The 27,598-nt window shown below is 52.3% G+C and overlaps 1 protein-coding gene across 4 annotated transcripts; it reads left to right on the top strand.

The window, feature by feature from the left end:
* Positions 1-1,266: 1,266 nt before the first annotated feature.
* Positions 1,267-26,080, top strand: HOMER3 (homer scaffold protein 3). Of its 4 annotated transcripts, none has more exons than XM_053966113.1 (10): positions 1,267-1,894; positions 10,279-10,424; positions 12,323-12,479; positions 14,746-14,877; positions 15,518-15,625; positions 17,144-17,265; positions 18,517-18,673; positions 21,959-22,069; positions 23,203-23,283; positions 25,733-26,080. In XM_053966113.1, exons 2-10 carry the CDS (start codon positions 10,411-10,413, stop codon positions 25,961-25,963), a joined length of 1,113 nt encoding a protein of 370 aa, XP_053822088.1. In that variant the 5' UTR covers positions 1,267-1,894; positions 10,279-10,410; the 3' UTR covers positions 25,964-26,080. The 4 variants fall into 4 exon arrangements, with proteins under 4 accessions (XP_053822088.1, XP_053822087.1, XP_053822090.1 ...); XM_053966112.1 differs by having other exon boundaries at positions 10,276-10,424; XM_053966115.1 differs by lacking the exon at positions 25,733-26,080 and adding an exon at positions 24,238-24,810 and having other exon boundaries at positions 10,276-10,424.
* The last annotated feature ends 1,518 nt before the right edge of the window (positions 26,081-27,598 follow it).

Raw genomic sequence — 27,598 nt, 5'->3', positions numbered from 1 at the left:
ACACCTGCGTTATCACACCTGTGCTATCACACCTGTGCTACCACACCTGGGTTATCACACCTGTGCTATCACACCTGTGCTACCACACCTGGGTTATCACACCTGCGTTATCACACCTGTGCTATATCACACCTGGGTTATCACACCTGGGTTATCACACCTGTGCTATATCACACCTGGGTTATCACACCTGCGTTATCACACCTGCGTTATCACACCTGCGTTATCACACCTGTGCTATCACACCTGTGCTATATCACACCTGGGTTATCTCATTTGGGCTATCACACCTGTGCTATCACACCTGGGTTATCTCATTTGGGCTATCACACCTGTGCTATCACACCTGGGTTATCTCATTTGGGCTATCACACCTGTGCTATCACACCTGTGCTATATCACACCTGGGTTATCTCACCTGGGTTATCACACCTGTGCTATCACACCTGGGTTATCTCATTTGGGTTATCACACCTGTGCTATCACACCTGGGTTATCACACCCATGTTATCTGCACACTCAGGTTATCACACCCGGGTTATCACACCTGTGTTATCACATCTGTGTTATCACACCTGTTTTATCACACCCGGGTTATCACTGGTGTTATCTCACTCCTGTTCGTGCTGCCGGGCTGGAATTCTGCATTCCAGGGCTGAGGGGGGTTTAGGGGGCACAGGGGGTTTTGGGGCACAGAGAACCCCAAGGACTCGAGGTTTTTGTGGTGCAGAAGATTCCAGGGGTCAGAGCTCCTGTCCCCGCTGTCCCCGGGGGTGGCACCGAGCTCCTGTCCCCGGGGGTGGCACCGAGCTCCTGTCCCCGAGGGTGGCACCGAGCTCCTGTCCCCGAGGGTGGCACCGAGCTCCTGTCCCCGAGGGTGGCACCGAGCTCCTGTCCCCGAGGGGGCACCGAGCTCCTGTCCCCGAGGGTGGCCCCGGGCTCCTGTCCCCGCTGTCCCCGCTGTCCCCGGGGGTGGCACCGGGCCCGCTGTCCCGGCAGGTGGTGCTGCCGGCGCCGCCAATAAAGTCGGGAGAAGAAAAGCGGCCAAACGTGAGCGGGATGGGGCGGCGGGAGCGGGGAGGGAGCGGGTAGGGAGCGGCAGGGAACGGCAGGGAACGGGCAGGGAGCGGCAGGAGCGGGCAGGGAGCGGCAGGGAACGGCAGGGAACGGCAGGGAACGGGCAGGGAGCGGCAGGAGCGGGCAGGGAGCGGCAGGGAACGGCAGGGAACGGGCCGGGACCGGGCAGGGAGCGGCAGGGACCGGGCAGGGAGCGGCAGGAGCGGGTAACGAGGAGCTCGGGCCGCCCGGGACGCGCTGCCCGCGGGGGAAACGCTTCGTGCTGGGGGAGGAAAGGCTCGGAGACGCACCGGCTCCATCCAGCCGCTCCCTCCGGGCTGGGAGGGAACGAGGGAGCCGGGGAGCAGCGGGCGGAGAAGCGGCGGGGCACAGCCGGAGCGCCCCGGGGCCGCTCCCGGTGCTGGTACCGATCCCGGTGCCACTCCCGGGGCCGCTCCCGGTGCCGGAGCCGATCCCGGTGCCACTCCCGGGGCCGCTCCCGGAGCCTCTCCCGGTGCTGGTGCCACTCCCGGGGCCGCTCCCGGTGCTGGTTACGATTCCGGTGCCGCTCCCGGTGCTGGTACCGATCCCGGTGCCGCTCCCGGAGCCTCTCCCGGTGCCGGAGCCGCTCCCGGTGCCGCTCCCGGAGCCGCGGAGCAGCAGCAGCAGCAGCAGCAGCAGCAGCAGCAGCAACGCTTCAAAGTGAAATTCCGGAGGAAATTTAAAGAGCATCCGGATCCGGAGAAGGACAGAAAGAAAGAGGAAGGGGAGAAGGAGGAGGAGGAGGAGGAGGCGGCGGCGAGGGAGGATCGCGAGCGGCGGAACCGGCGGGGATGGGGTGAGACCGGCGGGCTCCCGTTCCTGCCCTGCTTTTGTTGTCCGCGACCGCTGAGGCGGCGGAGGAAGGAATGAAAGGGTTAAATGGCTTTGGGGATTTTTTTTTTGTTGTTGTTGTTGTTTGTTTTGTTTGGTTTTTTTTTTCGCGTTGAGAGCTGGAAAGTTTCGCCTCGCCTTTTATTTTTGGGGTAGGGAAGTGGGGAATGGCGAGCGGCCGCAACTTCTGTAAAGGACCGCGGCTCCGGGGTCCGAGCGCGCCTGCGGAGCCCAAACTGGGAGCACTGGGGCCGGACTGGTGCCCGCAAACTTCCCCAGGAGTTCAAAATTCAGGATTTCTTTGGCTTTGTGGCTCGGGAAAATGGATCCTGCTGGCGTTTTTGTGGGGAAGGAGCTGCTGGGAGCTCGCGGGGGTTTCAGTTCGCGACCCCCTCGGCTCTTCCCAGGAGCGGAGTTTGCTGCGGGGAGCTGGCGGCGGATTTTGGCAGCGGGATTTGGGGAGCAGGAGCCGAGGCCGGTGCTTGGTTCATGTCCCAGTTCTGGGGCTCAGCCACGCCGCTTTCAGGAGCGGACGCGTTGTTGGGAGTTTCTTGTGCAATGCTGGCAGATCGTTCCCTCCGAACGAGGGGTTTGGAATAAATGACATTCCTGGGGGCTCCCTTTCCTTTTTATTTTTTTTTTTTTTTAATTTACCGTTTTCCTTTAAAAAAAAAATTCCGTTTTCCTTTTTAAAAAAAAATTATTTTTCTGTTTTCCTTTTTATTTTTTTTCTGTTTTCCTTTTTAATTTTTTTCTATTTTCCTTTTTAATTTTTTTTCTGTTTTTCTATATAAAATTTTCTGTTTTCCTTGATAAAATCTTCCATTTTCTTTTTTTTTTTTTTTAAATTTTCTGTTTTCCTCTTTATTCAAAACTCTCCTTTTTTTTTTTTTTTATTTTCTCATCCCTTTTTTTTTTTTTTAAGTTTCCCCTTTCCTTTTTTTTTTTTTTTTAAGTTTCCCTTTTCCTTTTTTTTTTTTTTTTTTTTCTTAAAAAAATTCCTTTTGGGCTGCCTAGAGGAAGCGATGAGGCAGAAGTGAGGGATCAGCAGTGGCAGAAATGTGAGGCTGGCAGAGGACGTGCTGACCCAGGTGAAATCCCAGTGTCCCTCTTTTCCTGCCATCTGCAAAGTCGCTGGGAAAAAAAACCAGGAGAGGTTTAACAAAGCCAGAGCTCGGGATTAGGGGCTCCTGCCGGGCTCTCCTCTCCCTGGAGCTCCTTCCTGGCGTTTCCAGCCCCGTGGGAAATGTTGGGATGCAGCTGGAATTCTCTGGAATTCTCACTGGGGGAGACACCGTCACCCAGCCCAAAATTCCTTCATTTCCATTTCACTCCTGAGATGAAAGGGCGGCCTTGGTGGTCCCACGGGGATACTGAGCAGCAGGAGTTCCACAACTCTGGAATTCCAGAAAAAAATCCTTAAATAACTCTGGAATTCCAGAAAAAAATCCTTAAATAACTCTGGAATTCCAGAAAAATTACTTTAAATAACTCTGGAATTCCAGAAAAAAAAAAAAATCCTTAAATAACTCTGGAATTCCAGCAGAATTTCTTTAAATAACTCTGGAATTCCAGCAGAATTTCCTTAAATAACTCTGGAATTCCAGCAGAATTTCCTTAACTCTGAAATTCCAGCAGAATTTCCTTAAATCTGGAATTCCAGCAGAATTTCCATGAGTCTGGAATCCCAGCAGAATTTCTTTAAATAACTCTGGAATTCCAGCAGACTTCCCTTAACTCTGGAATTCCAGCAGAATTTCTTTAAATAACTCTGGAATTCCAGCAGAATTTCCTTAAATCTGGAATTCCAGCAGCCTTTCCATGGCCCTGGCTACAAAGGAGATTAAAAAGCACGTTCAGGGAGCTGATTGGAGATAAATTATTTTTAAAGCAGGGACTCTCCTTTCTAGACTGCTTGGTAATTGTTCTGGCTGTGATATTCTGCTTTTCCTGGGCGAATCCTCTGTGGCTTCTTCTAAAATCCACGGGATTTAGGTGCCGAAGGGGACAGCTGGAAACAACACCCGCTCCTGGGGGGAGTGGATTGAGTGAAATTGAATTTTAGGGAATTTTAGCTGGGTGAAGTTTTCATCCAGCTGAGCCCCCGGCGGCCGCGTCCTCACATTTCTGCTGGCATTGTAAATTATAAATAAACGCTGTAAATTATAAATCCTGTAAATTTTAAATCCTGTAAATTATAAATACAGGGAGGTGCTGATGGATTGTCAAACAGAAGCGCGGGGAGGTGCAATTTACTGGCTTCTAATTAGAGCAGGAACGAGTTTGTCCCAAATTAATTCAGCCACTCTTGCCTCTGCCCCACGGGGCCCCGGCCCTGTCCTTGTCACAGAGCCGTGCTCCTGGAGCTCTGGCAAGGACAGGGCGAAAACAGCAGCAAAAAAAAAGGGCAAAAATACAATTTTTGGGGGATTTTTTTTCCCCCTGAGCAGGGATCTGGAAGCGCTCCCGTGTGGAAATGCAGAGAGCTGGAGAAAAGCTGGATCTCCCTTTCTCTAATTCTCGTTTTCTCACTGCTGGACACATTTTTTTTTTTTTGGGAGGTGTAAAGAATTCCTGAGCTTTGCTGGGTTTATCTGGGACTTTTGTGTCCCAGAGCAGGAAAGGGACACCCAGGAGGCTCCGGAATTCCAAGGAAAAGCGATTCCCCCGGGTTTAAGGGCCCCTGTGTGTGCGTGTGACCTTGCTGGTGGCTGTCCCCGAGCTGATCCTTTCTCTGGAGGCAGCTGCTCCTCATTCCTGCCGGGGAATCTCCCGGGAATCGGGGAAGGAGCCGGATCCCATTCCTGGAGCTGCCCCTGCCCGAGGTCACAGCAGGGAGAGAGTGAAGGGCACTGGAAACCTTCCTGGGGATGGGGAAAATCCATCTTTGACAGAGCCCTAAATCCATCTTTGGAATCCAAACTTTGGCCCCAAAGCCCTAAATCCATCTTTGGAATCCAAACTTTGGCCCCAAAGCCCTAAATCCATCTTTGGAATCCAAACTTTGGCCCCAAAGCCCTAAATCCATCTTTGGAATCCAAACTTTGGCCCCAAAGCCCTAAATCCATCTTTGGAATCCAAACTTTGGCCCCAAAGCCCTAAATCCATCTTCCCAAAGGTGGATTTGGCCCCAAAGCAGTTGTGCAGTTCAGCATCCTGGGGAGGAATTGTGGGATATCCTGGGTTATGGAATATCCTGAGTTATGGAATATCCTGAGTTATGGAATATCCTGGATTGAATTGTGGGATATCCTGGGTTATGGAATATCCTGGATTGTGGAATATCCCGGGTTATGGAATATCCTGAGTTGAATTGTGGAATATCCTGGGTTATGGAATATCCTGGATTGAATTGTGGGATATCCCAGGTTGTGGGATATCCTGGGATATGGAATATCCAGGGTTATGGAATATCCTGGGTTATGGAATATCCTGGGTTGTGGAATATCCTGAGTTGAATTGTGGAATATCCGGGGTTATGGAATATCCTGGGTTGTGGAATATCCTGAGTTGAATTGTGGAATATCCTGGATTGAATTGTGGAATATCTGGGGTTATGGAATATCCTGGATTTAACCATGGAATATCCTGGGTTATGGAATATCCCAGGTTATGGAATGTCCTGGATGGAAAGGGATCACCAAGTCCCAGCTCCAGGCCCTGCACAGGACAGGGATCATCCTGCACCCCCAGAGCCTCAGCAGGGGCCGGAATTTGGGAGGAGGGAAGGAGCTGGGGGCTGACTTTTATCAGCCCCAGACAGACAGACAGACAGACAGACAGACAGACAGACAGCAGCTCCCGAGGCTGCTCAGGGGAGATAAAAGGGAAGCTGACAGCCAGCCCTGGAGGAGGAGGAGGAGGAGGAGGAGGAGGGGGAGGAAGGGTTGGGCTCCCAGCCCCTCTCTGTGCCCCAGTTCTGCCTCCCGGGCTCTGCCTGAGCCCAGCCCGGGCAGCCGCGCTCAGCCCAGCCCGGCCGGAGCTGCCGGGGGGTTCGGGGGGGTTCTGGGGGGGTTTGGGGGGTTCTGGGGGGGTTTTTGGGGTTTTCCCTCAGGGAGGGGAGGGAGAGCCCCAGGCTGGGCTCTCAGCTGACTCAGCGTGGCCAGCGGCCAGGGCTGGGCTCGTTCCTGTCCGGCTCTCACTCATTTCTGTCCTTCTCTTACTCATTTTTCTCCTGTTCACACTCATTTCACTCCTGTCCTGCTCACTCATTCCGGTCCTGCTCTCATTTCTGTGCTGCTCACACTCATTTTTATCCTGCTCACACTCATTTCTGTCCTTTTCACTCATTCCTGTCCTGCTCACACTCATTTTTATCCTGCTCTCACTCATTTTTATCCTGCTCTCATTTTCATCCTGCTCACACTCATTCCTGTCCTTTTCACTCATTCCTGTCCTTTTCACTCATTTTTACCCTGCTCACACTCATTTTTATCCTGCTCACACTCATTTTTACCCTGCTCACACTCATTTTTACCCTGCTCACACTCATTTTTATCCTGCTCACACTCATTCCTGTCCTTTTCACTCATTCCTGTCCTTTTCACTCATTTTTATCCTGCTCACACTCATTTTTATCCTGCTCACACTCATTTTTATCCTGCTCTCACTCATTTTTATCCTGCTCACACTCATTTTTACCCTGCTCACACTCATTTTTATCCTGCTCACACTCATTTTTACCCTGCTCACACTCATTTTTACCCTGCTCACACTCATTTTTATCCTGCTCACACTCATTCCTGCCCTGCTCTCACTAATTTCATTTCTGCCCTGCTCACACGCTCGGGCTGCCCCAGGGTTGTTTTGTCTGCCCGAGCTGTGAGAAGAACTTGCTAACCCTTTACACAGAGCTCAGAACCTGGGAAACACCAAAACGCTGGGATCGTGTACGGAAATCCCAAATCCCAAATCCCAAAGCTGAACCCCGAGGCACCGGAGCAGCCCTGAGCAGAGTTTGGGGCGATCAGCTCCGCACCCGGGGCCCTTCCCCAGCAGGGAAATGCAGGAGCAGCACAGGAGCTTGGGGATTTGGAAATTGGGAGTTCTGGGGATTTGGGGAATTTGGAATTTGGAATTTGGGGATTTTGGAATGTGGGGATTTGGAGGTTTTGGAATTCTGGAATTTTGGGATTCTGAGATGCTGGAATTTTGGGATTTTGGAATTTGAGGATTTTGTAATTTTGGGATTTTGGATTTCTGGGATTTTGGGATTTCCGGGATTTTGGGATTCTGGGATTCTGGAATTTTGGGATTCTGAGATGTTGGGATTTTGGGATTTTGGAATTTGGGGATTTTGGATTTCTGGGATTTTGGAATTTTGGGATTCTGAGATGTTGGAATTTTGGGATTTTGGAATTTGGGGATTTTGGGATTTTGGAATTTGGGGATTTTGGAATTTTTTATGTTATAGTGTTTTTATTACTGTGTATGGACTGAAACTGCTTATAGGCTTTTTGTATAAGAAAAGTCTCCTTAAAGCCTGTCAAACTACAACAGGCTGGCACTGGGGACAGCCCGTGTGGCACCCGTGGCAGGGCTGGCACTGGGGACAGCCCGTGTGGCACCCGTGGCACTGGGTACAGCCCGTGTGGCATTTGGCACTGGGGACAGCCTGTGTGAGATGTGGCACTGGGGACAGCCCGTGTGGCATTTAGCACTGGGTACAGCTCCTGTGGCACCCGTGGCATTGAGGACAGCCCGTGTGGCACCCGTGGCAGGGCTGGCACTGGGTACAGCCCGTGTGGCACCCGTGGCAGGGCTGGCTCTGGCCCTTGCCAGCCCCTGGCACCTCCCGTGCCCGCTGCTCCCCTCCGGGCCAGGCCCGGGCTGGTGCTGGCCCTGCTCGGTGCCATCTGTCCCTCCTGGCACAGGGCTGCTGTCCCCTGTCCCCTGGCCGTGTGTCCCCAGCTCTCCTCGCCCTGCTCGGGCATTGCTGCTCTGCCCAGACCCTGAATGGAGGGCACAGATCAGAGATAACAGATCACAGATAACAGATCAGAGATAACTGATCAGAAATAACAAATAACAAATCACAAATCACAGGTCACAAATCACAGGTAACAAATCACAGATCACAGATCAGAGATAACAGATCAGAGATAACAAATCACAAATCACAGATCAGAGATAACTGATCAGAAATAACAAATAACAAATCACAAATCACAGGTAACAAATCACAGATCACAGATCAGAGATAACAGATAAAAAATCACAAATCACAGATAATAAATAACAAATCACAGATAACAAATCACAGATTACAAATCACAGATAACAAAGAACAAATCACAGATTACCAATCACAGATAACAAAGAACAAATCACGGATCACAGATAAATAAATCACAGATAACAAATCACAGATTACAAATCCCAGATAACAAATCACACATTACAAATCACAGATAACAAATCACAAATTAGGGATCACAGATAAATACCAAATCACAGATAACAGATCACAGATAACAAATCACAGATTACAAATCACAGATAACAAATCACAAATTAGGGATCACAGATAAATACCAAATCACAGGTACCAGATCACAGATTACAAACCAGAGATCCCAGATATCACATTCCAGCTCCGAAGGTGGCGAAGCCCCAGCATTTAACCCTTTCCCGTGGTGGCTGTCCCTTCCCGTGGTGGATATCCACCCGGGAGAAGCCATTCTCAAGCTCCCTGGGCCCTGGGATTTTGGATCCTGCCCTTCCCCCTGTGCTGGGAGCGGGCGCTGCCGGCAGGGATCGGACCTGGATCCCTTCCAGCGCCACAGGCAGGCGCTGAACGCGGCCAGATCTTTGTCCTTTCCTTGTTTGCCGTGGTTCTCCTTCACGATCTGCGATGGCCAGCCCCGGGGGAGGGGGGTCTGAGCGCTTTGATTTGTTTGTTTGTTTGTTCACACGTTTGTTTATTTATTTACACGTTTGTTTGTGCTGCTGGGGGACTGAGGAGTGTCAGCGTTTCAGGGACCCTGCTGGGTTCAGCTCAGGGGACAGGAGGGGGAACAGGAGTGGGAACAGGAGTGGGAACAGGATGGGGAACAGGAGTGGGAACAGGAGGGGGAACAGGAGTGGGAACAGGACGGGGAACAGGACGGGGAACAGGAGCTGGAGTCCCAGAGCTGCCTGGAAAAGCTTGGTGCTGTTTTGGGCAGCTCTGGCTGTCACCTCCTGGGTGTGCCCCAGTCCTGCCCCTCTGCCCTCACCTGCCCGAGGGTCTGCTTGGCCAGAGCTGGCTCAGACTGGAGGTGACGGGAAAAGTTCTGCCCTGGGAGGGAATGGGGTGGAATTCCCAGAGCAGCTGTGGCTGCCCCTGGATCCCTGGCAGTGCCCAAGGTTGGAGAAGGGAAGCGCCAGAGAAACCCTGGAGCTGTTCCCAGAGCCTAAAGGGGCTCCAGGAGAGCTGGAGAGGGACATGGAGGGACAGGGACACGGGGATGGGGTCTGGACAGACAGGGACACAGGGACAGGATCCTGGAGGGACAAGGACACAGGGATGGGGTCTGGAGAGACAGGGACATGGGGATGGGATCCTGGAGGGACAGGGACACGGAGATGGGGTCTGGATGCAGCCCCACAGAGGGACAGGGACACGGGGACAGGGATCCTGAATAGACAGGGACATGGGGACAGGATCCTGGAGGGACAAGGACACAGGGATGGGGTCTGGAGGGACAGGGACATGGGGATGGGGCCTGGATGGACAGGGACACAGGGATGGGGTCTGGATACAGCCCCACAGAGGGACAGGGACATGGGGATGGGATCCTGCAGGGACAGGGACACAGGGACAGGGATCCTGCAGGGACACAAGGACAGGGATCCTGGAGGGACAGGGACACAAGGACAGGGATCCTGGAGGGACAGGGACACAAGGACAGGATCCTGAATAGACAGGGACATGGGGATGGGATCCTGGAGGGACAGGGACATGGGGATGGGGTCTGGATACAGCCCCACAGAGGGACAGGGACACAGGGACAGGGATCCTGGAGGGACAGGGACACAGGGACAGGGATCCTGCAGGAACAGGAGCCCAGGAACAGCTGCTGTGCCCAAGGAATGCTCTCCCAGGAGGGTTTTCCATCAGGCAGCAGCATCACGTGGGCATGGCTGGAAGTGCTGGAGCCTCGCAGGCTCCTCCGTGGCCTTCTCCCAGCAGCCAGGGGGATTTGCTCCAGTTGCTCACCCGGTTATCTCCCAGGACAGGGGGGGAAATCCTCGGTCAGTGATGAGAAATCACTGCAAACGAGAAGCTCCCTGAATACTGGGGGCAGAGGGAGCCCCTAAAGGTGCCAGGTGGTGTGGGGAATAACAGCTGGACTTTTCCTTCAGCAGGGAATGAATCCCTGTGGAGGCAGCGCTGGGAAGGAGCCTCAGAGCAGCTGAGAGGCCCCTGAGGAGGAGCTGCTGGAGGAGGGGACACCCCAAAAACTGCACGGGCCTGTAGCCTCCTGCCCTGACTAACAAATGTCAACAACTCGGTAAAGTCCTGCCTTTGTCCTTCCCAAAGCCAGCCCAGCATTTGGGGGTTTAGGGGCAGAAATGTCCATTTTTCCTGTGTGGCAGAGCCTGGGAAAGCTCCAAAACTCCAGGCAGAGAGGGTGTGGGGTGTGCTGTCAGGAGATATCTGAGCCAGGGCTGGCACCTGGGAACAGGCTGGCAGGGGGGAAGGAAATCAAATATTCCCTGCTGAGTTCTGGGGCTGGCTCTGGAAAGCACCAGGTGCACCAGGATTGATGGGACAGGCTGCTCAGGGCAGCTGGGAGCCCCTGGAATGGGCAGGAAACGCCAGGAGCCTGGATTTCGGGGAGCTCCACACAGCAGGATCGTGCCTGTGCCTTGCAGCTGCCAGCGGGGCCAAATTCCATCAGATTTCCCTGGCTTTGGGTTTAATCAGAGCCAGAGGAACCCCCGAGCCCTGGAGCAGTTGTGTCATGGAAAACATTCCTAAAACATTCCTTCCTTCCCCTGGAATGCTCGGGGGACATCCCGACCCTGGGGGCTGCAGCCCTGCTCAGCTCAAACATTCCTGGTCCCAAATCCCTGACCCTGGCCCTGCTCAGCTCAAACATTCCTGGTCCCAAATCCCTGACCCTGGCCCTGCTCAGCTCAGTCATTCCTGGTCCCAAATCCCTGGCCCTGCTCAGCTTGGACATTCCTGGTCCCAAATCCCTGATCCTGAGGGGTTCAGCCCTGCTCAGCTCAGTCATTCCTGGTCCCAAATCTCTGACCTTGGCCCTGCTCAGCTCAAACATTCCTGGTCCCAAATCCCTGACCCTGCTCAGCTTGGACATTCCTGGTCCCAAATCCCTGACCCTGGCCCTGCTCAGCTCAGTCATTCCTGGCCCCAAATCCCTGGCCCTGCTCAGCTCGGGCATTCCTGGCCCCTTAAAACTTCTTCAACCTTCTGGTAATGTTTCTATAATTAAGAGTCGGGGTTCCCACACAATTCCATGTATAAATATAGTTCATTTATAGTTCATTTTGGAAGTTTGAAAGTTTTCATAAAACTTCTTCAGCCTTCTAATAATGTTTCTGTAATTAAGAGTCAGAGTTCCCACACAATTCCATGTGTAAATACAGTTCATTTATTGTTCATTTTGGAAGTTTGAAAGTTTTCATAAAACTTCTTCAGCCTTCTAATAATGTTTCTGTAATTAAGAGTCAGAGTTCCCACACAATCCTGTGTGTAAATACAGTTCATTTATTGTTCATTTTGGAAATTTGAAAGTTTTCATAAAAGTTCTTCAGCCTTCTGATAATGTTTCTATAATTAAGTCAGAATTCCCACACAATTCTGTGTGTAAATACAGTTAATTTATAGTTCATTTTGGAAGTTTTAAAGTGTTATGAAAACTTCTTCAGCCCTCTGATAATGTTTCTGTATTTAAGAGTCAGAGTTCCCACACAATTCCGTGTGTAAATACAGTTCATTTATTGTTCATTTTGGAAGTTTTAAAGTTTTCATAAAACTTCTTCAGCCCTCTGATAATGTTTCTATAATTAAGAGTCAGAGTTCCCACACAATTCCATGTGCAAATACAGTTCATTTATTGTTCATTTTGGAAATTTTAAAGTGTTATGAAAACTTCTTTAACCTTCTGATAATGTTTCTGTAATTAAGACTCGGGGTTCCCACACAATTCCGTGAGTAAATAGAATATTTCCACATTTCTCTGTGGCTGGAGAGGAAGGATGGATTGATCTTTGGAGCAGTGAGGCTGCAGAGGTGGGGATCCCATCCTCCAGCCCACGCTCACCTCTGGAATTCTGTAAACACCAGAGGTGTGGATAAACCCGGCTCTTTTCCTCTTCTGAGCTTCCCGAGCTGCTCCGTGCTCCTTTCGTGCCCAGCCAAGCTGTTTTGCTGTCCCTGCAGGGAGCAGCCAATCTTCAGCACCAGGGCCCACGTGTTCCAGATCGACCCTGCCACCAAGAGGAACTGGATCCCGGCCAGCAAGCACGCCCTGACCGTCTCCTACTTCTACGATGCCACGCGCAGCGTCTACAGGATCATCAGCGTGGGGGGCACCAAGGTGGGGCACCAAAAAAACCCGGCTGTTCCCCTCAAGAAGCAGCTGTTCCCCCCAAAAACCTCAGCTGTGCCCGCAAAAAGCAGCTTTTCCTCCAAAAAAAACTCAGCTTTCCCCCCAAAAAAACCCAGTTGTGCCTAAAAAAAGCAGCTTTTCCCCCAAAAATCCCCAGCTTTTCCCCTCAAAAAGCAGCTTTTCCCCAAAAAACCCCAGCTGTGCCCGCAAAAAAGCAGCTTTTCCCCAAAAAAACCCAGTTGTGCCTAAAAAAAGCAGCTTTTCCCCCAAAAAACTCCAGCTGTGCCCATAAAAAAGCAGCTTTTCCCCTAAAAAACCCCAGCTCTGCCCATAAAAAAAGCAGCTTTTCCCCCAAAAAACCCCAGCTCTGCCCATAAAAAAGCAGCTTTTCCCCTAAAAAACCCCAGCTCTGCCCATAAAAAAAGCAGCTTTTCCCCCAAAAAACCCCAGCTCTGCCCATAAAAAAGCAGCTTTTCCCCCAAAAAACCCCAGCTCTGCCCATAAAAAAAGCAGCTTTTCCCCCAAAAAACCCCAGCTGTGCCCATAAAAAAGCAGCTTTTCCCCAAAAAACCCCAGCTGTGCCTAAAAAAAGCAGCTTTTCCCCTAAAAAACCCCAGCTCTGCCCATAAAAAAAGCAGCTTTTCCCCCAAAAAACCCCAGCTCTGCCCATAAAAAAAGCAGCTTTTCCCCCAAAAAACCCCCAGCTGTTCCCCTCAAGAAGCAGCTGTTCCCCCCAAAAACCTCAGCTGTGCCCACAAAAAAGCAGCTTTTCCCCCAAAAAACCCAGTTGTGCCTAAAAAAAGCAGCTTTTCCCCCAAAAAACCCCAGCTGTGCCCATAAAAAAGCAGCTTTTCCCCAAAAAACCCCAGCTGTGCCTAAAAAAAGCAGCTTTTCCCCTAAAAAACCCCAGCTCTGCCCATAAAAAAAGCAGCTTTTCCCCCCAAAAACCCCAGCTGTGCCTAAAAAAAGCAGCTTTTCCCCAAAAATCCCCAGCTTTCCCCCAAAATACAGCTTTTCCCCCCACAAAAAAGCAGCTTTTCCTACACAAAAGCAGCTGATTCTCTGATTGATTCCCCAGTTCCCTCTTTAATTTCTCCGATTCCCTGATTGATTCCCTGATTGATTCCCTGATTGATATTGATTCCCTGTTTGATTCCCTGATCAATCCCCAACTCCCTGATCGATCCCTGACTCCCTGATTGATTCCCTGATCGATCCCTGACCGATCCCTGCTCCCCTGATCAATCCCTGCTCCCCTGACCGATCCCTGATTGATCTCTGACCAATCCCTGATCGATCCCTGACGGATCCCTGACCGATCCCTGATCGATCCTTGCTCCCCTGACCGATCCCTGATCAATCCCTGACGGATCCCTGACCGATCCCTGCTCCCCTGACTGATCCCTGACTGATCCCTGACCAATCCCTGACCGATCCCTGACCGATCCCTGACCGATCCCTGCTCCCCTGACGGATCCCTGATGGATCCCTGACGGATCCCTGCTCCCCTGACCGATCCCTCCTCCCCTGACGGATCCCTGTCCGATCCCTGGCGGATCCCTGACGGATCCCTGATGGATCCCTCCTCCCCTGACCGATCCCTGACGGATCCCTGCTCCCCTGACCAATCCCTGACCAATCCCTGACGGATCCCTGACGGATCCCTGGCGGATCCCTCATGGATCCCTGCTCCCCTGACAGATCCCTGGCGGATCCCTGCTTCCCTGATGGATCCCTGACGGATCCCTGGCGGATCCCTCCTCCCCTGACCAATCCCTGACCGATCCCTGACGGATCCCTGACCGATCCCTGACCGATCCCTGACCGATCCCTCCTCCCCTGACGGATCCCTGCTCCCCTGACCGATCCCTGACGGATCTCTGACCGATCCCTGATGGATCCCTGGCGGATCCCTGCTCCCCTGACGGATCCCTGGCGGATCCCTGGCGGATCCCTGACGGATCCCTGACGGATCCCTGCTCCCCTGACCAATCCCTGACCGATCCCTGACCGATCCCTGACCGATCCCTGACCGATCCCTGACCGATCCCTCCTCCCCTGACGGATCCCTGACGGATCCCTGCTCCCCTGACCAATCCCTGACCAATCCCTGACCGATCCCTCCTCCCCTGACGGATCCCTGCTCCCCTGACCAATCCCTGACCGATCCCTCCTCCCCTGACCGATCCCTGGCGGATCCCTGACGGATCCCTGGTGGATCCCTGACGGATCCCTGGCGGATCCCTGCGCCCAGGCCATCATCAACAGCACCATCACCCCCAACATGACCTTCACCAAGACGTCGCAGAAGTTCGGGCAGTGGGCCGACAGCCGGGCCAACACCGTCTACGGGCTGGGCTTCGCCTCGGAGCAGCACCTGAGCCAGGTGAGCCCGGGACACGCCCCAGGGCATCCCCAGGCACGCGCCGAGAGGCCGCTGCCACCGGCCCGGGGTGGAGCCCAAGGTGCAAAAGTGCTGGGGGAAAAAAAAAAAAAAAAAGAGCTCTAAAAGCAGCTTTGAGGGGGCGATTGCAGCTTCGGCTTGCAGGAGTGCTTTGGGCACCACAAATGGAGCTGGGGCTGCAGGCCCTGCTTCTGCCCCCAGCCACGGCCTGAGAGCCAAATTCACACTGAGACCCCTGAATTTTCCTGTTGGAGAGGAATTAAAATCCATTTTAAATGAAGCTGCATGAACCCTCAGCCCAGAGTGCCAAATTCAAACTGAAACCCCTGAATTTTCCTGTTGGAGAGGAATTAAAATCCATTTTAAATGAAGCTGTGTGAACTCACAGCCCAGAGTGCCAAATTCAAAGTGAAACCCCTGAATTTTCCTGTTGGAGAGGAATTAAAAAATACTAGAAATGAAGCTGTGTGAACTCACAGCCCAGAGTGCCAAATTCACACTGAAACCCCTGAATTTTCCTGTTGGAGAGGAATTAAAAAGCGTTTGAAATGAAGCTGCAGACAGAGCATCAGCTCTGCTGCTCCCACAGCCCCGCAGTGACTTTTTTTCCCTTCCCCTCCAGTTTGCAGAGAAATTCCAGGAAGTGAAGGAAGCAGCTCGTTTGGCCAGGGAGAAATCCCAGGATAAAACCGAGCTCACCAACCCTGCCCTGAGCATCACATCCCACCAGGTAATGCTTGGGACAAAAAAAGGTGAGGAAAAGGGGAAAAAAAAAAAAAAAAAAAACGCTCCCTGCGGTGCTCTGGTGACACCAGCGGCCCCGAGGTCACATCAAATTCATTAATTGGTTCGTTAGTGCTTAAGTGGGAAGGTTCACCCTCTTTGCCAAACCCATTTCATATCTCACAGCCCCACCAGGGGTGTGGGCCTTCCCCCTCCTGCTTGGAAGTTTTTTTCTTGTTGATGTTTGCTTGCTGTTTTTTTGGGTTTTTTTGTTTTTTTTTTGGTTTTTTTTTTTGGTTTTTTGGGTTTTTTTGGTTTTTTTTTGGTGTTTTTTTTTTTTTGTTTGTTTGTTTTTTTTTGTTTGTTTTGGTTTTTTTTTGTTTTTTTTTTTTTCTTTTTTTTGTCATTTCAAATATTCTTTATTTATTTTTCCCCCTTCCTCTTCTGAGGCTGCAGGTAAAACTGAGCCTGTTCCCATTCCAGCTGCTCCTCTGCCAGTGGGACATGCAGGGCCCTGCTGGGAGGATTTGAGGAATTCTGAAGGAGTTAGAGGCGAGGCCTTTGAGTTGCTTTAGATGATGCAATTTATTTTTCTTATCTTTTACTTTTCTTTATCTTTTTTTTTATCTTTAGATGATGCAATTTATTTTTCTTATCTTTTCTTTTTCTTTCTCTTTCTTTTATCTTTAGATGATGCAATTCATTTTTCTTATCTTCTGCATAGCTCAGCTCATGTCTTCACCCACAGCTCAGAGGGTCACAAGACCCCCAGAGTCACAAGATCTTTTCAGGATTTATTAACCAATAAAACACTGCTAACAAAGATATTTATGTTTTTGACCCAATCCTTAAATATTTCATTTTATAGACTCACACTACAGTGCAAGCTTTCTTAGCGAACCACGTTAGCACAAACTTAAGAGTGCTGTGCTCTAAAACTCTCAGCTTCCCTCTGCTTAGCTTAACGTGCCTCTGCTTTAAATGATAAACCCACATTTCTCTGCTTTAAATGATAAACCCACATTTCTCTGCTTTAAATTATAAACCCACATTTCTCTGCTTCAAATTATAAACCCACATTTCTCTGCTTTAAATGATAAACCCACATTTCTCTGTTTTAAATTATAAACCCATATTTCTCTGCTTTAAATGAAAAATCCACATTTCTCTGCTTTAAATGATAAATCCACATTTCTCTGCTTTAAATGAAAAATCCACATTTCTCTGTTTTAAATTATAAATCCACATTTCTCTGTTTTAAATTATAAATCCACATTTCTCTGCTTTAAATGAAAAATCCACATTTCTCTGCTTCAAATTATAAATTCTCCCTTCTGGCACTTTCATTTAGAAGCCTTTTCCAAAGCCTCGGACCAAAGCCTGTGTTGAATTCCAAGCTTTGGCCTAGAAGCCCGAAGTCCTGGGCACTGAGGCACCGCAGATTCTGGGGGTGACGGGGACAGGGGACCCCCTGTGCCACCCGGCCCCCCCAGCTGGAGTGACCACCCCTCTCCTTCACGCCCAGGTTCTGCCCAGCCCCATCATCAGCTCCAACGGGCCGGGGGAGGATAAACTGTTCCGCAGCCAGAGCGCTGATGTGGAGATAACCACGGAGAAGGAGAGGCTGAAGAAGATGCTCTCCGAGGGGTGAGGCTGCTCCGACCCCCCCCCCCCCAAAACTCTCCCCTCTGGCAGGATTTGGTGACACGGCTTTGTCATCCCGAATAATTCTGACCCCTTCTGCCCTTTTCATTCTCCCGAGTGCCCGCTGCTCAGAGCCTCCACGGGATTCACTCCCCTTTTCCCCAGCTGGAAGTGATTCCGGCTTGGAAATCTGCTCAGGCAGGGGGCGAGGAGGAGGATGAGGATGAGGATGAGGATGAGGATGCTGGTGCCAGCTCTCCCCAGACCTGTCCTTTGTGATGCCAGGAGATGTTCACACTTCTCCAGCTGGCCCCGGGGCTGTTTGTGTTAATTCCCCAGGCGATTCCAGCCAAGTCCCTGCTGCTTCCTCTCTTTGTCTCTTCAAAAGGCTTTGGGGCTGGATTCTGCCCCGTGGCTCCTGTCAGGCTCCCGGCTGAACACTCGGGAGTATTTTTAAATCAAAAGCAGAGAGTCCTTTGCTGCCTTCTGCCGAGCCTGGGCTTTCTTCAAAGCAAACTCTGCTCTAATGTGGATTTTGGAAACGGATTCACAATCCCACACTGCAGAGCCCCTTTAGGGTACCCGGATCTCCCCCACCCCATTAACCCCATCCCTCCCTCGGGATTCCCTCGGAATTCCCAATACCCATCCCTCAGGATTCCCAAACATCCATCCCTCAGGATTCCCTCAGGATTCCCAAACATCCCTCCCTCAGGATTCCCTCTGGATTTCCAACATTCCTCCCTCGGGATTCCCTCAGGATCCCCTCAGGATTCCCAAACATCCCTCCCTCAGGATTTCCTCAGGATTCCCAACATCCTTCCCTCAGGATTCCCTCAGGGTTGCCTCAGGATTCCCTCAGGATTCCCAGCATCCATCCCTCAGGATTCCCTCAGGATTCCCTCAGGATCCCCTCAGGATTCCCACAGGGTTCCCACAGGGTTCTCTCAGGGTTCCCTCAGGATTCCCTCAGGATCCCCTCAGGATCCCCTCAGGATTCCCAGCATCCATTCCTCAGGATTCCCTCAGGATTCCCTCAGGATTCCCTCAGGATTCCCTCAGCTTTGTGGTTTGCGCAGCTTCAGGCCCGACAGCCCAACGTCACCCCGGGATAAAGCGCACAGGGGGGGCACTGAGAACCAGAGGAAGAGTTAAAACTGGGGAAGCCGAGGAGAAAAAAAAAAAACAAACCCTGGGGACGGGGCCGGGAGAAGCCTGCAGCCCTCTCCTGAGCCTGCCCTGCCCTGTCCCCAGCTCGGTGAGCGAGGTGCAGTGGGAGGCCGAGTTCTTCAGCCTCCAGGACAACAACAACAAGCTGGTGGCCGCCCTGCACGAGGCCAACGCCAGCGTGGAGCAGTGGAAGAAGCAGCTGGCGGCGTACCAGGAGGAGACGGAGTCGCTGCGCCAGCGGGTGAGCTCGGCAGTGTCGGGAAAATCCACCCACAAACACCAGGGCGGCCTGCCCACACGGGAGGCAGGAGCACCTCTGCTTCGCTCCAGTAAAGGAGAGCCCACGGGGCACTCCCCTGGCCTCTCTCCAGTTTTTGGAGGATGCAGCCTCCTCTTTCATCCCGATTTCCCTTCTCTCTTCCCCACTGGCTGAGGGACTTGAGAGGTTCAGGCTTCCCAGAACGCCTGATTACCAAAGATTCCCCTCTAATGTATAACTCTCCCCTTTTAATTCTTATGGACTTCAGGGTTTTTCCCCATTGTTTCTTTCATCTTTCTATACCCAATTTCATTTATCAGCCAACCTGCAGTTTGTTTGTAAAAGCAAATTATCTTTTTACCATTCACCAATCAGTGGAATTGATTTCCCTTCTCTCTTTCCTCACTGGCTGAGCGACTTGAGAGGTTCAGACTTCCCAGAAGGCCTGATGCCAAAGATTCCCCTCTAATGTATAACCCTCCCCTTTTAATTCTTAGAGAATTTAGGGGTTTTCTCCCATTGTTTCTTTCATCTTTCGATACCCAATTTCATTTATCAGCCAACCTGCAGTTTGTTTGTAAAAGCAAATTATCTTTTTACCATTCACCAATCAGTGGAATTGATTTCCCTTCTCTCTTTCCTCACTGGCTGAGGGATTTGAGAGGTTCAGACTTCCCAGAACGCCTGATTACCAAAGATTCCCCTCTAATGTATAACCCTCCCCTTTTAATTCTTAATTATTGGAGAATTTAGGGTTTTTCCCCATTGTTTCTCTCATCTTTTGATACCCAATTTCATTTATCAGCCAACCTGCAGTTTGTTTGTAAAAGCAAATTATCTTTTTTCCATTCACCAGTCAGAGGAATTGCTTCTTTTATCCCTCAGGTTTTACCCACCAGCAGACCCAGAGCTTGTTTGTAAAGACAAATCCCTCGTTCCTCTCAGGAGGAAACCCCGGCCCTGCTGCTGCCCTTGGCCCCTTTTCCCACCAAACCCAGCAGATCCAGGGAGCTGGGAAATGGTGTCAGGAAACGAGGCCGTGGGACTGGGGAGCTCCCCAGGAAAGCAAAGTGCGGACTCACAGGATTTCAGCTTCCCTTGGGGCTCTCCTGGAAGGAATTCCCAGCTTCCAGCAAGACCGAGGCCAGTTTGGCCCAGTTTGGCCCAGTTTGGCCCAGTCTGGCCCAGTCTGGGCTGGCAGGAGGGGTGGGGATGGCTCTGGCTGCTGCTGCGAGCTCAGATCCGAGCTGCCACATGGTGAGAGCAGCACAAAGGAGCCCTTGTTCCCGGGGAATAAGGGGATCTCTGACCTCCAGAGGGGCTGGGGGGTCACAGCCCGGCTCTGGGGTCTGGGCAGGGGTCACACGGTGGCCTTGCTGCGAGGGCAGAGCCCTGCGGAGCTGGGGAAGGTTTGGGGGAGCTGGGAAAGGTTTGGGGGAGCTGGGGAAGGCTTGGGGAGCGCTGGGGAAGGTTTTGGGAGAGCTGGGGAAGGTTTTGGGAGAGCTGGGGAAGGTTTGGGGAGAACTGGGGAAGGTTTGGGGAGCGCTGGGTTTGGCTGGGAAGGGTTTTGGGAGAGCTGGGGAAGGTTGGGAGAGGTTTTGGGAGAGCTGGGGAAGGTTTTGGGAGAGCTGGGTTTGGCTGGGAAGGGTTTTGAGAGAGCTGGGGAAGGTTGGGAAAGGTTTTGGGAGAGCTGGGGAAGGTTTGGGGGGAGCTGGGGGAGGTTTGGGGGGAGCTGGGGGAGGTTTGGGGGGAGCTGGGGGTGGCTGAGAAACGTTTTGGGAGAACTGAGGGTGGCTGGGAGAAGTTTTAGGAGAGCTGGGGAAGGTTTTGGGAGAGCTGGGGTTGGCTAGGAGAGGTTTTGGGCGAGCTGGGGAAGGTTTTGGGAGAGCTGGGTCTGGCTGGAGGAGGTTTTGGGAGAGCTGGGGAAGGTTTTGGGAGAACTGGGTCTGGCTGGGAGAGGCCTCAGCAGCCCTGGGGAAGGAGGCACGGAGCCATTTCCACTTGGAGAGAGCTCATTTGAGAGCCAGCAGGGATTTAGAGCAATTAACAGCTGTTTGCACTGATGGCTGTCTGTGGTGGGCAGCAAACACCCCTCCCTCAGGATTCCCTGAGGATTCCTCAGGATTCCCAACATCCATCCCTCAGGATTCCCTGAGGATTCCCTCAGGATTCCCAACATTTCACCCTCAGGATTCCCTCAGTATTCCCAACATCCATCCCTCAGGATTCCCTGAGGATTCCCTCAGGATTCCAAACATTTCTCCCTCAGGATTCCCTGAGGATTCCCTCAGGATTCCCAACATTTCACCCTCAGGATTCCCTCAGGATTCCCTCAGGATTTCCCCAGGATTCCCAAACATCCCTCCCTCAGGATTTCCTCAGGATTCCCCTCAGGATTCCCTCAGGATTCCCCTCAGGATTCTCCTCAGGATTCCCCTCAGGATTTCCCTCAGGATTCCCAATATCCCTCCCTCAGGATTCCCCTCAGGATTTCCCTCAGGATTCCCAATATCCCTCCCTCAGGATTCCTCAGGATTTCCCCAGGATTCCCAAACATCCCTCCCTCAGGATTCCCTCAGGATTCCCTCAGGATTCCCTCAGGATTCCCTCAGGATTCCCTCAGGATTCCCTCAGGATTCCCTGGGCCTTGGCAGGCTCACAGGAGGACCTGTAACTCAGTGAAAAATCCCAATTCTTGTCCCTAAACCGGAGCATTTTGGTGGATCCTGGCCAGCGCCCCGATCCTGGCAGCTCCAGGGGCAGGATCCCGCTCCTGGGAAGAGCAGGATCCCTGTCTGGGAGAGCTCCTCGTCCCTGGAGCTGTTCGCAGAGCTCCGAGCAGCCCCAGCAAAAATGGATTCCTTTTAAAAATGAATCCTCCTCATGAATAATCCAAGGCAGCGAGCTGAATTTTCCAGGGCTGGGGAGCTGGGCAAGCCCTTCCAGCTCAGCTGCTGAGCTGCAGCAGCTCCAGAGGTTTTTTTTTTTTGGAGATCTCTGCCCAGAGGAGCAAATGGAGCTGGATTTTCGGGCTGGGGGCTCAGGTGCTTGGTGTGCTGGAGCGCAGAACTCCCGGAAAAAGCCCAGACAGAGCCTCTAAAGTGTTTTTGTTTGTTTTTTTTTTTGAGCCACAAAGTGTTTCTGGGCGTGATCCAGACAGAAGGAATTGTTTTCCTTCCAAGCCCCACGGGGAGCTGCTGTGAAGCCAGGTGGGTTCCCAAAATTCCTGCAGGAAATCCCTGCAGCTCTCAGAGCCTCCCCTTGCAGGTGGCAGAGCTGGAGGCGCAGGGGGCTCACGAGTCCTGCAGCGAGAACAGCAAGGAGGAGCTGAGCCAGACCCTGGAGGAGCTGGAGCTGCTGCTCAAGGCTAAAGACGAGGTGAGGCTGCAGCGTGCACGGAGCTGAGAAATGCAAAAGCCAAAATGTTAAGGCACCAAAACGGCGGCAGGGTGTGAAAAACACAGAAACTGGGATCTCGAGGCACCGACAGCAGTGCAGGATTTGAAAAATAGAAATATTGAAATCTTAAGGTACCAAAAGCACAGGATTTGAAAAATAGAAATATTGAAATCTTAAGGCATCAATAGGACAGGATTTGAAAAATGGAAATATTGAAATCTTAAGGCATCAATAGGACAGGATTTGAAAAATAGAAATATTGAAATCTTAAGGCATCAACAGCAGGGCAGGATTTAAAAAAATAGAGAAACTGAAATCTTAAGGCACCAACAGCAGGACAGGATTTAAAAAATAGAAATATTGAAATCTTAAGGTACCAACTACACAGGATTTGAAAAATAGGAATATTGAAATCTTAAGGTACCAGCAGCAGGACAGGATTTGAAAAATAAAGAAATAGAAATCTTAAGGCATCAACAGCACAGGATTTGAAAAATAGAAATATTGAAATCTTAAGGCATCAACAGCAGGGCAGGATTTAAAAAATAGAGAAATTGAAATCTTAAGGTACCAGCAGCAGGACCGGATTTGAAAAATAAAGAAATAGAAATCTTAAGGCACCAAAAGCACAGGATTTGAAAAATAGAAATATTAAATCTTAAGGTACCAGCAGCAGGATTTAAAAAAATAGAGAAACTGAAATCTTAAGGCACCAACAGCAGGACAGGATTTAAAAAATAGAAATATTGAAATCTTAAGGTACCAAAAGCACAGAATTTAAAAAATAGAAATATTGAAATCTTAAGGTACCAACTACACAGGATTTGAAAAATAGGAATATTGAAATCTTAAGGTACCAGCAGCAGGACAGGATGTGAAAAATAAAGAAATAGAAATCTTAAGGCACCAAAAGCACAGGATTTGAAAAATAGAAATACTGAAATCTTAAAGTACCAACAGCATGGCAGGATTTGAAAAATAGAAATACTGAAATCTGAAGGCACCACCAGCAGGACGGGATATGAAAGGTAGAAAAGCTGGAATGTTAAGGCACCAGCAGCAGGATTTGCAAACCACAGCTGTGGAGCCTGAAGGCCTCTCCCTGTGCCCAGGAGATCCAGATGCTGAAGAGCCAGAGGTGCGGGCGCTGGGAGGCCGAGGGGGAGCGCGAGGAGACGCTGCAGAAGCTGCAGGTAAAGGTGGCACCTCGGGCACACCCTGCTGCTCCTCGGGGCCTCGGGCACTGCAGGGAGCTGCCACCCCTCTGGAGCCAGTCCCACCAACCTGGGGAGGATCCAGAGCCAATCCCACCAGGCTGGGGAGGATCCAGGGCCAATCCCACCAACCTGGGGAGGAATCAGAGCCAATCCCACCAGGCTGGGGAGGATCCAGAGCAGCTCCAGGGCCAATCCCACCAGGCTGGGGAGGAATCAGAGCCAGTCCCACCATCCTGGGGAGGATCCAGGGCCAATCCCACCAGGCTGGGGAGGATCCAGAGCCAATCCCACCAGGCTGGGGAGGATCCAGGGCCAATCCCACCAGGCTGGGGAGGATCCAGAGCCAATCCCACCAGGCTGGGGAGGATCCAGAGCCAATCCCACTATCCTGGGGAGGATCCAGAGCCAATCCCACCAGGCTGGGGAGGATCCAAGCCAATCCCACTATCCTGGGGAGGATCCAGGGCCAATCCCACCAGGCTGGGGAGGATCCAAGCCAATCCCACCATCCTGGGGAGGATCCAGGGCCAATCCCACCAGGCTGGGGAGGATCCAAGCCAATCCCACCAGGCTGGGGAGGATCCAGAGCCAATCCCACCAGGCTGGGGAGGATCCAAGCCAATCCCACTATCCTGGGGAGGATCCAGGGCCAATCCCACCAGGCTGGGGAGGATCCAAGCCAATCCCACCATCCTGGGGAGGATCCAGGGCCAATCCCACCAGGCTGGGTCAATCCCTGTGGGCACAGCTGCACTGCCACCCCCTCACCCCGCGGGCAGGGCCGAGGGCTGGGGACAGGGCTCACCCACGGTGACTCAGGCCAGGGACACGGCTCCGGGAAGGAGCCCTGGGGACGCGGGGTGGCCCCGGGGTGGCCCCGGGGTGGCAGCCGGGGGTGAGGGGCTCTGAGCAGCCCGGCTGTGCCCGCAGGAGCTGGAGGCCCGGAACGCAGAGCTGGAGCGGCGCCTGCAGCTGGCAGAGCAGAGCCTGGCAGAGAGCCTGGCCGAGAGGGAGAAGATGCACCACGAGGTCACCAAGGTGGCCGAGGTCATGGATGTGAAGGTCTTCGAGCTCAGCGAGCTCCGGCAGGGCCTGGCCAAGCTGGTGGAGAGCAACTGAGCAGCAGCAGAGCCCCCTCGGGGCGGGGGCAGCCTCGGCTGGGGCCGGGCACCGCCGAGAGCTTCTGTGGGCACTGAGAGCTTCTGTGGGCACTGAGAGCTTCTGTGGGCACCACCGAGAGCTTCTGTGGGCACTGAGAGCTCCTGTGGGCACTGAGAGCTTCTGTGGGCACCGAGAGCTCCTGTGGGCACTGAGAGCTTCTGTGGGCACCACCCAGAGCTTCTGTGGGCACTGAGAGCTCCCCTGGGCACCGAGACTTTCTGTGGGCACCACCCAGAGCTCCTGTGGGCACTGAGAGCTTCTGTGGGCACTGAGAGCTTCTGTGGGCACCACCCAGAGCTCCTGTGGGCACCCAGAGCTCCTGTGGGCACCAAGACCTTCTGTGGGCACCACCCAGAGCTCCTGTGGGCACTGAGAGCTACCGTGGGCCACTCACTGCCCAGAGAGCCCCCAGAGCAGGGCACAGAGGACTTGAGCTGCTGAACCCTCTCCAGGGAGCACCTGAACCCCCGAATCCTCTCCAGGGAGCACCTGAACCCCTGAACCCTCTCCAGGGAGAACCTGAACCCCCGAATCCTCTCCAGGGAGAACCTGAACCCCTGAACCCTCTCCAGGGAGCACCTGAACCCCCGAATCCTCTCCAGGGAGAACCTGAACCCCCGAATCCTCTCCAGGAAGAACCTGAGCCCCCAAACCCTCTCCAGGGAGCACCTGAACCCCCGAATCCTCTCCAGGGAGAACCTGAACCCCCAAACCCTCTCCAGGGAGCACCTGAAGTTCTCAAATCCTCTCCAGGGTCCTCCAGGGAGCCCCAAATCCTTCTCCATGGACCACCTGAACCCCCAAATCTTCTCCATGGACCACCTGAACCCCCAAATCTTCTCCATGGACCACCTGAACCCCCAAATCTTCTGCAGGGAGAACCTGAACCCCTGAATCCTCTCCAAGGAGTACCTGATGTCCTCAAATCTTCTCAGTGGAGCACCTGAGCTCCCAAATCTTCTCCAGGGAGAACCTGAACCCCTGAACCCTCTCCAGGGAGCACGTGAACCCCCAAATCTTCTCCAGGGAGCACCTGAGCTCCCAAACCCTCTCCTTGGGGCACCCGAAGCCCCAGCCAGGCCTCCCCTGCCCTGCCCTGCCCTGCCCTGCCCTGCCCTGGCCGTGCCACCCCCGGTGCCACACTGTCACTGTGCCCCCGAGGTTTTTACATTTTCTACGGGGAAGGGGCCGAGCCTCGCCGGGGGATTTTTTTTTTTTATTTGTTTTTCTGTAGCTTTTTGTGTTTTTTTTTTTTTTTTTTTAGGAAACCACTTGGCCTTTTGCAGATCAGCTGGGGAGGAAGGAGGAGTTCCTCCTCTTCCTCTTCCCCAGCCCTGGGTGCTCCCAGCAGGATGCAGACCCTGGAGCATCCCAGGGGAGCAGAGGTGGAGCTGCCCGTGTGCTTCCCCCGCAGGAAAAGCTGAATTTTCCCGGCCGGGATGAGCCGAGCAGGGCGGGATCGGGCGGCTGCTGCAAACTGGGCTGGGCACGGTGAATTTGGCAACTGGGACATCCCTCAGGGCCACCGAGCTGCTGGGCCGGCCTCGGGGGGGCTGAGGTTAATTGCAATTAAATGGAGCAAATCGCAGCCGCTCTTGGGTTTGGGTTTTTTTTTGTTTTTTTTGTGGGTTTTTTTGGGGTTTTTTTGGGTTTTTTTTGGGTTTTTTTTGGCTTCTTTTTTCGGTCCCTTTTATATCGGGAGGTGCCCCCGGGGTTTGTCCTGATGGGGACAGGTCCCAGCTGCATTCAAGGAGAGCAGGAGGAGTTGGGGACACGCTGGGACAGGTGGCCTGAGGGGCCTGGGGGGAGAGTGGGAAAATCTGGGATTAATCTCACAAGTTCGGGAGTTACCTCAGAAGTTTGGGAGTGGGAGTAATCCCAGAAATTTGGGAGTTATACCAGAAATTTGGGATTAATCCCAGAAATTTGGGAGTAATCCCAGAAATCTGGGAGTAATCCCAAAAATTTGAGAGTTACCCCAGAAGTTTGGGAGTACCCCAGAAATCTGGGAGTTATTCCAGAAATTTGGGATTAATCTCAGAAGTTCAGGAGTTATCCCAGAACTTTGGGAGTTACCCCAGAAGTTTGGGAATTATCCCAGATGTTGTCCAGCCTTTGGAATTGAGCAAGGCCTGAGGGAGGCCCTGAAGAGCTGGAATTGTGTCCTCAGAGCAGCATCCATGGATTTGGGGGTGCTTTGGGGTTTTTTTTTTTGTCCTTTTTGCCACCTTGAAACCAGTGTTCATGGATTTGGGAGTGCTTTGGGTTTTGGTTTTTTTGGGTTTTTTTTTTTGTTTGTTTTGTTTTTTGTTTTTTGTTTTTTTTTTTTTTTTGTCCTTTTTGCCACCCTCTTTTTTTCCCCAAACCTCTTCTCCTCCAGGTTTGGGGTTTTTCCCAAACCTCTTCTCCTCCAGGTTTGGGTTTTTTTTTCCCTTTTCCCCTTTTCCCCCTTACTTTTACTTTATTTCCATTCCTGCTGCATGAAGTGTTCTCACAACTGCCCGGGGCTGGAGCTGCTGTGGTAACTTTTTGTTCCAGGGAATTTAAGAGTGGAAGGAAGGCAGATTTTTTTTTTTGGGGGTGGGATTTGTTTCCCAGCCCATGCCACTGCTGGGTATTTCCCCCCTCCAGCAGCACCTTGAAATAGAGATCAGCTCCCAGCAAGGTGTGTTTGCTTTGCATCTCTGTCACTGGGCTGGAAGCAGGAGGGTGGGATTTAGGGAAAAAAAAAAATAAATAAAAGCTGGGAAAAAAGCTGAGGTGGAGCTGGGGATGGATCCTTAAATTCCAGCCTCGCCTCTCCCTGCTCTGGGGGAGCCACACCTGCCTGAGTCACCTTTCCCAAAGCTGCGAGCTCCTGCTCATCCCAGCAGGATTCCCAGCCAGGGGAACACCCCCAGAGCTCCCCCAGCTCCAGGGAATTCCGTGCTGGAGGCGCCAGGACCTGCTCAGCTGCACAAAATCTGCTTTTCCTGCCAGTTCCTCCTGAGTTTGGTACCCCCGGAGCAGCCCCTGAGGGCTCCACCTCAGCCTGCAGCAGAGATCTGATCCTCTGGGAGGCTGGGCTGAGGGTGGGGAGGTCTAAAAGTCATGTGGGGAGGTCTAAAAGTCATGTGGGGAGGTCTAAAAA

Source organism: Vidua chalybeata, chromosome 27, assembly GCF_026979565.1.
Source record: "Vidua chalybeata isolate OUT-0048 chromosome 27, bVidCha1 merged haplotype, whole genome shotgun sequence".
Lineage (NCBI taxonomy): Eukaryota > Metazoa > Chordata > Aves > Passeriformes > Viduidae > Vidua > Vidua chalybeata.
Note: the sequence above shows the minus strand (reverse complement) of the source record. Positions and strands in the feature narration are given on the sequence as shown.

Bases quoted from the DNA above. Each gene is read 5' to 3' on its own strand.
- HOMER3 (XM_053966113.1), top strand. The intron at 14,878-15,517 runs GTGAGCCCGGGA...CTTCCCCTCCAG, and splicing joins CGGAGCAGCACCTGAGCCAG to TTTGCAGAGAAATTCCAGGA. The intron at 15,626-17,143 runs GTAATGCTTGGG...CTTCACGCCCAG, and splicing joins TGAGCATCACATCCCACCAG to GTTCTGCCCAGCCCCATCAT.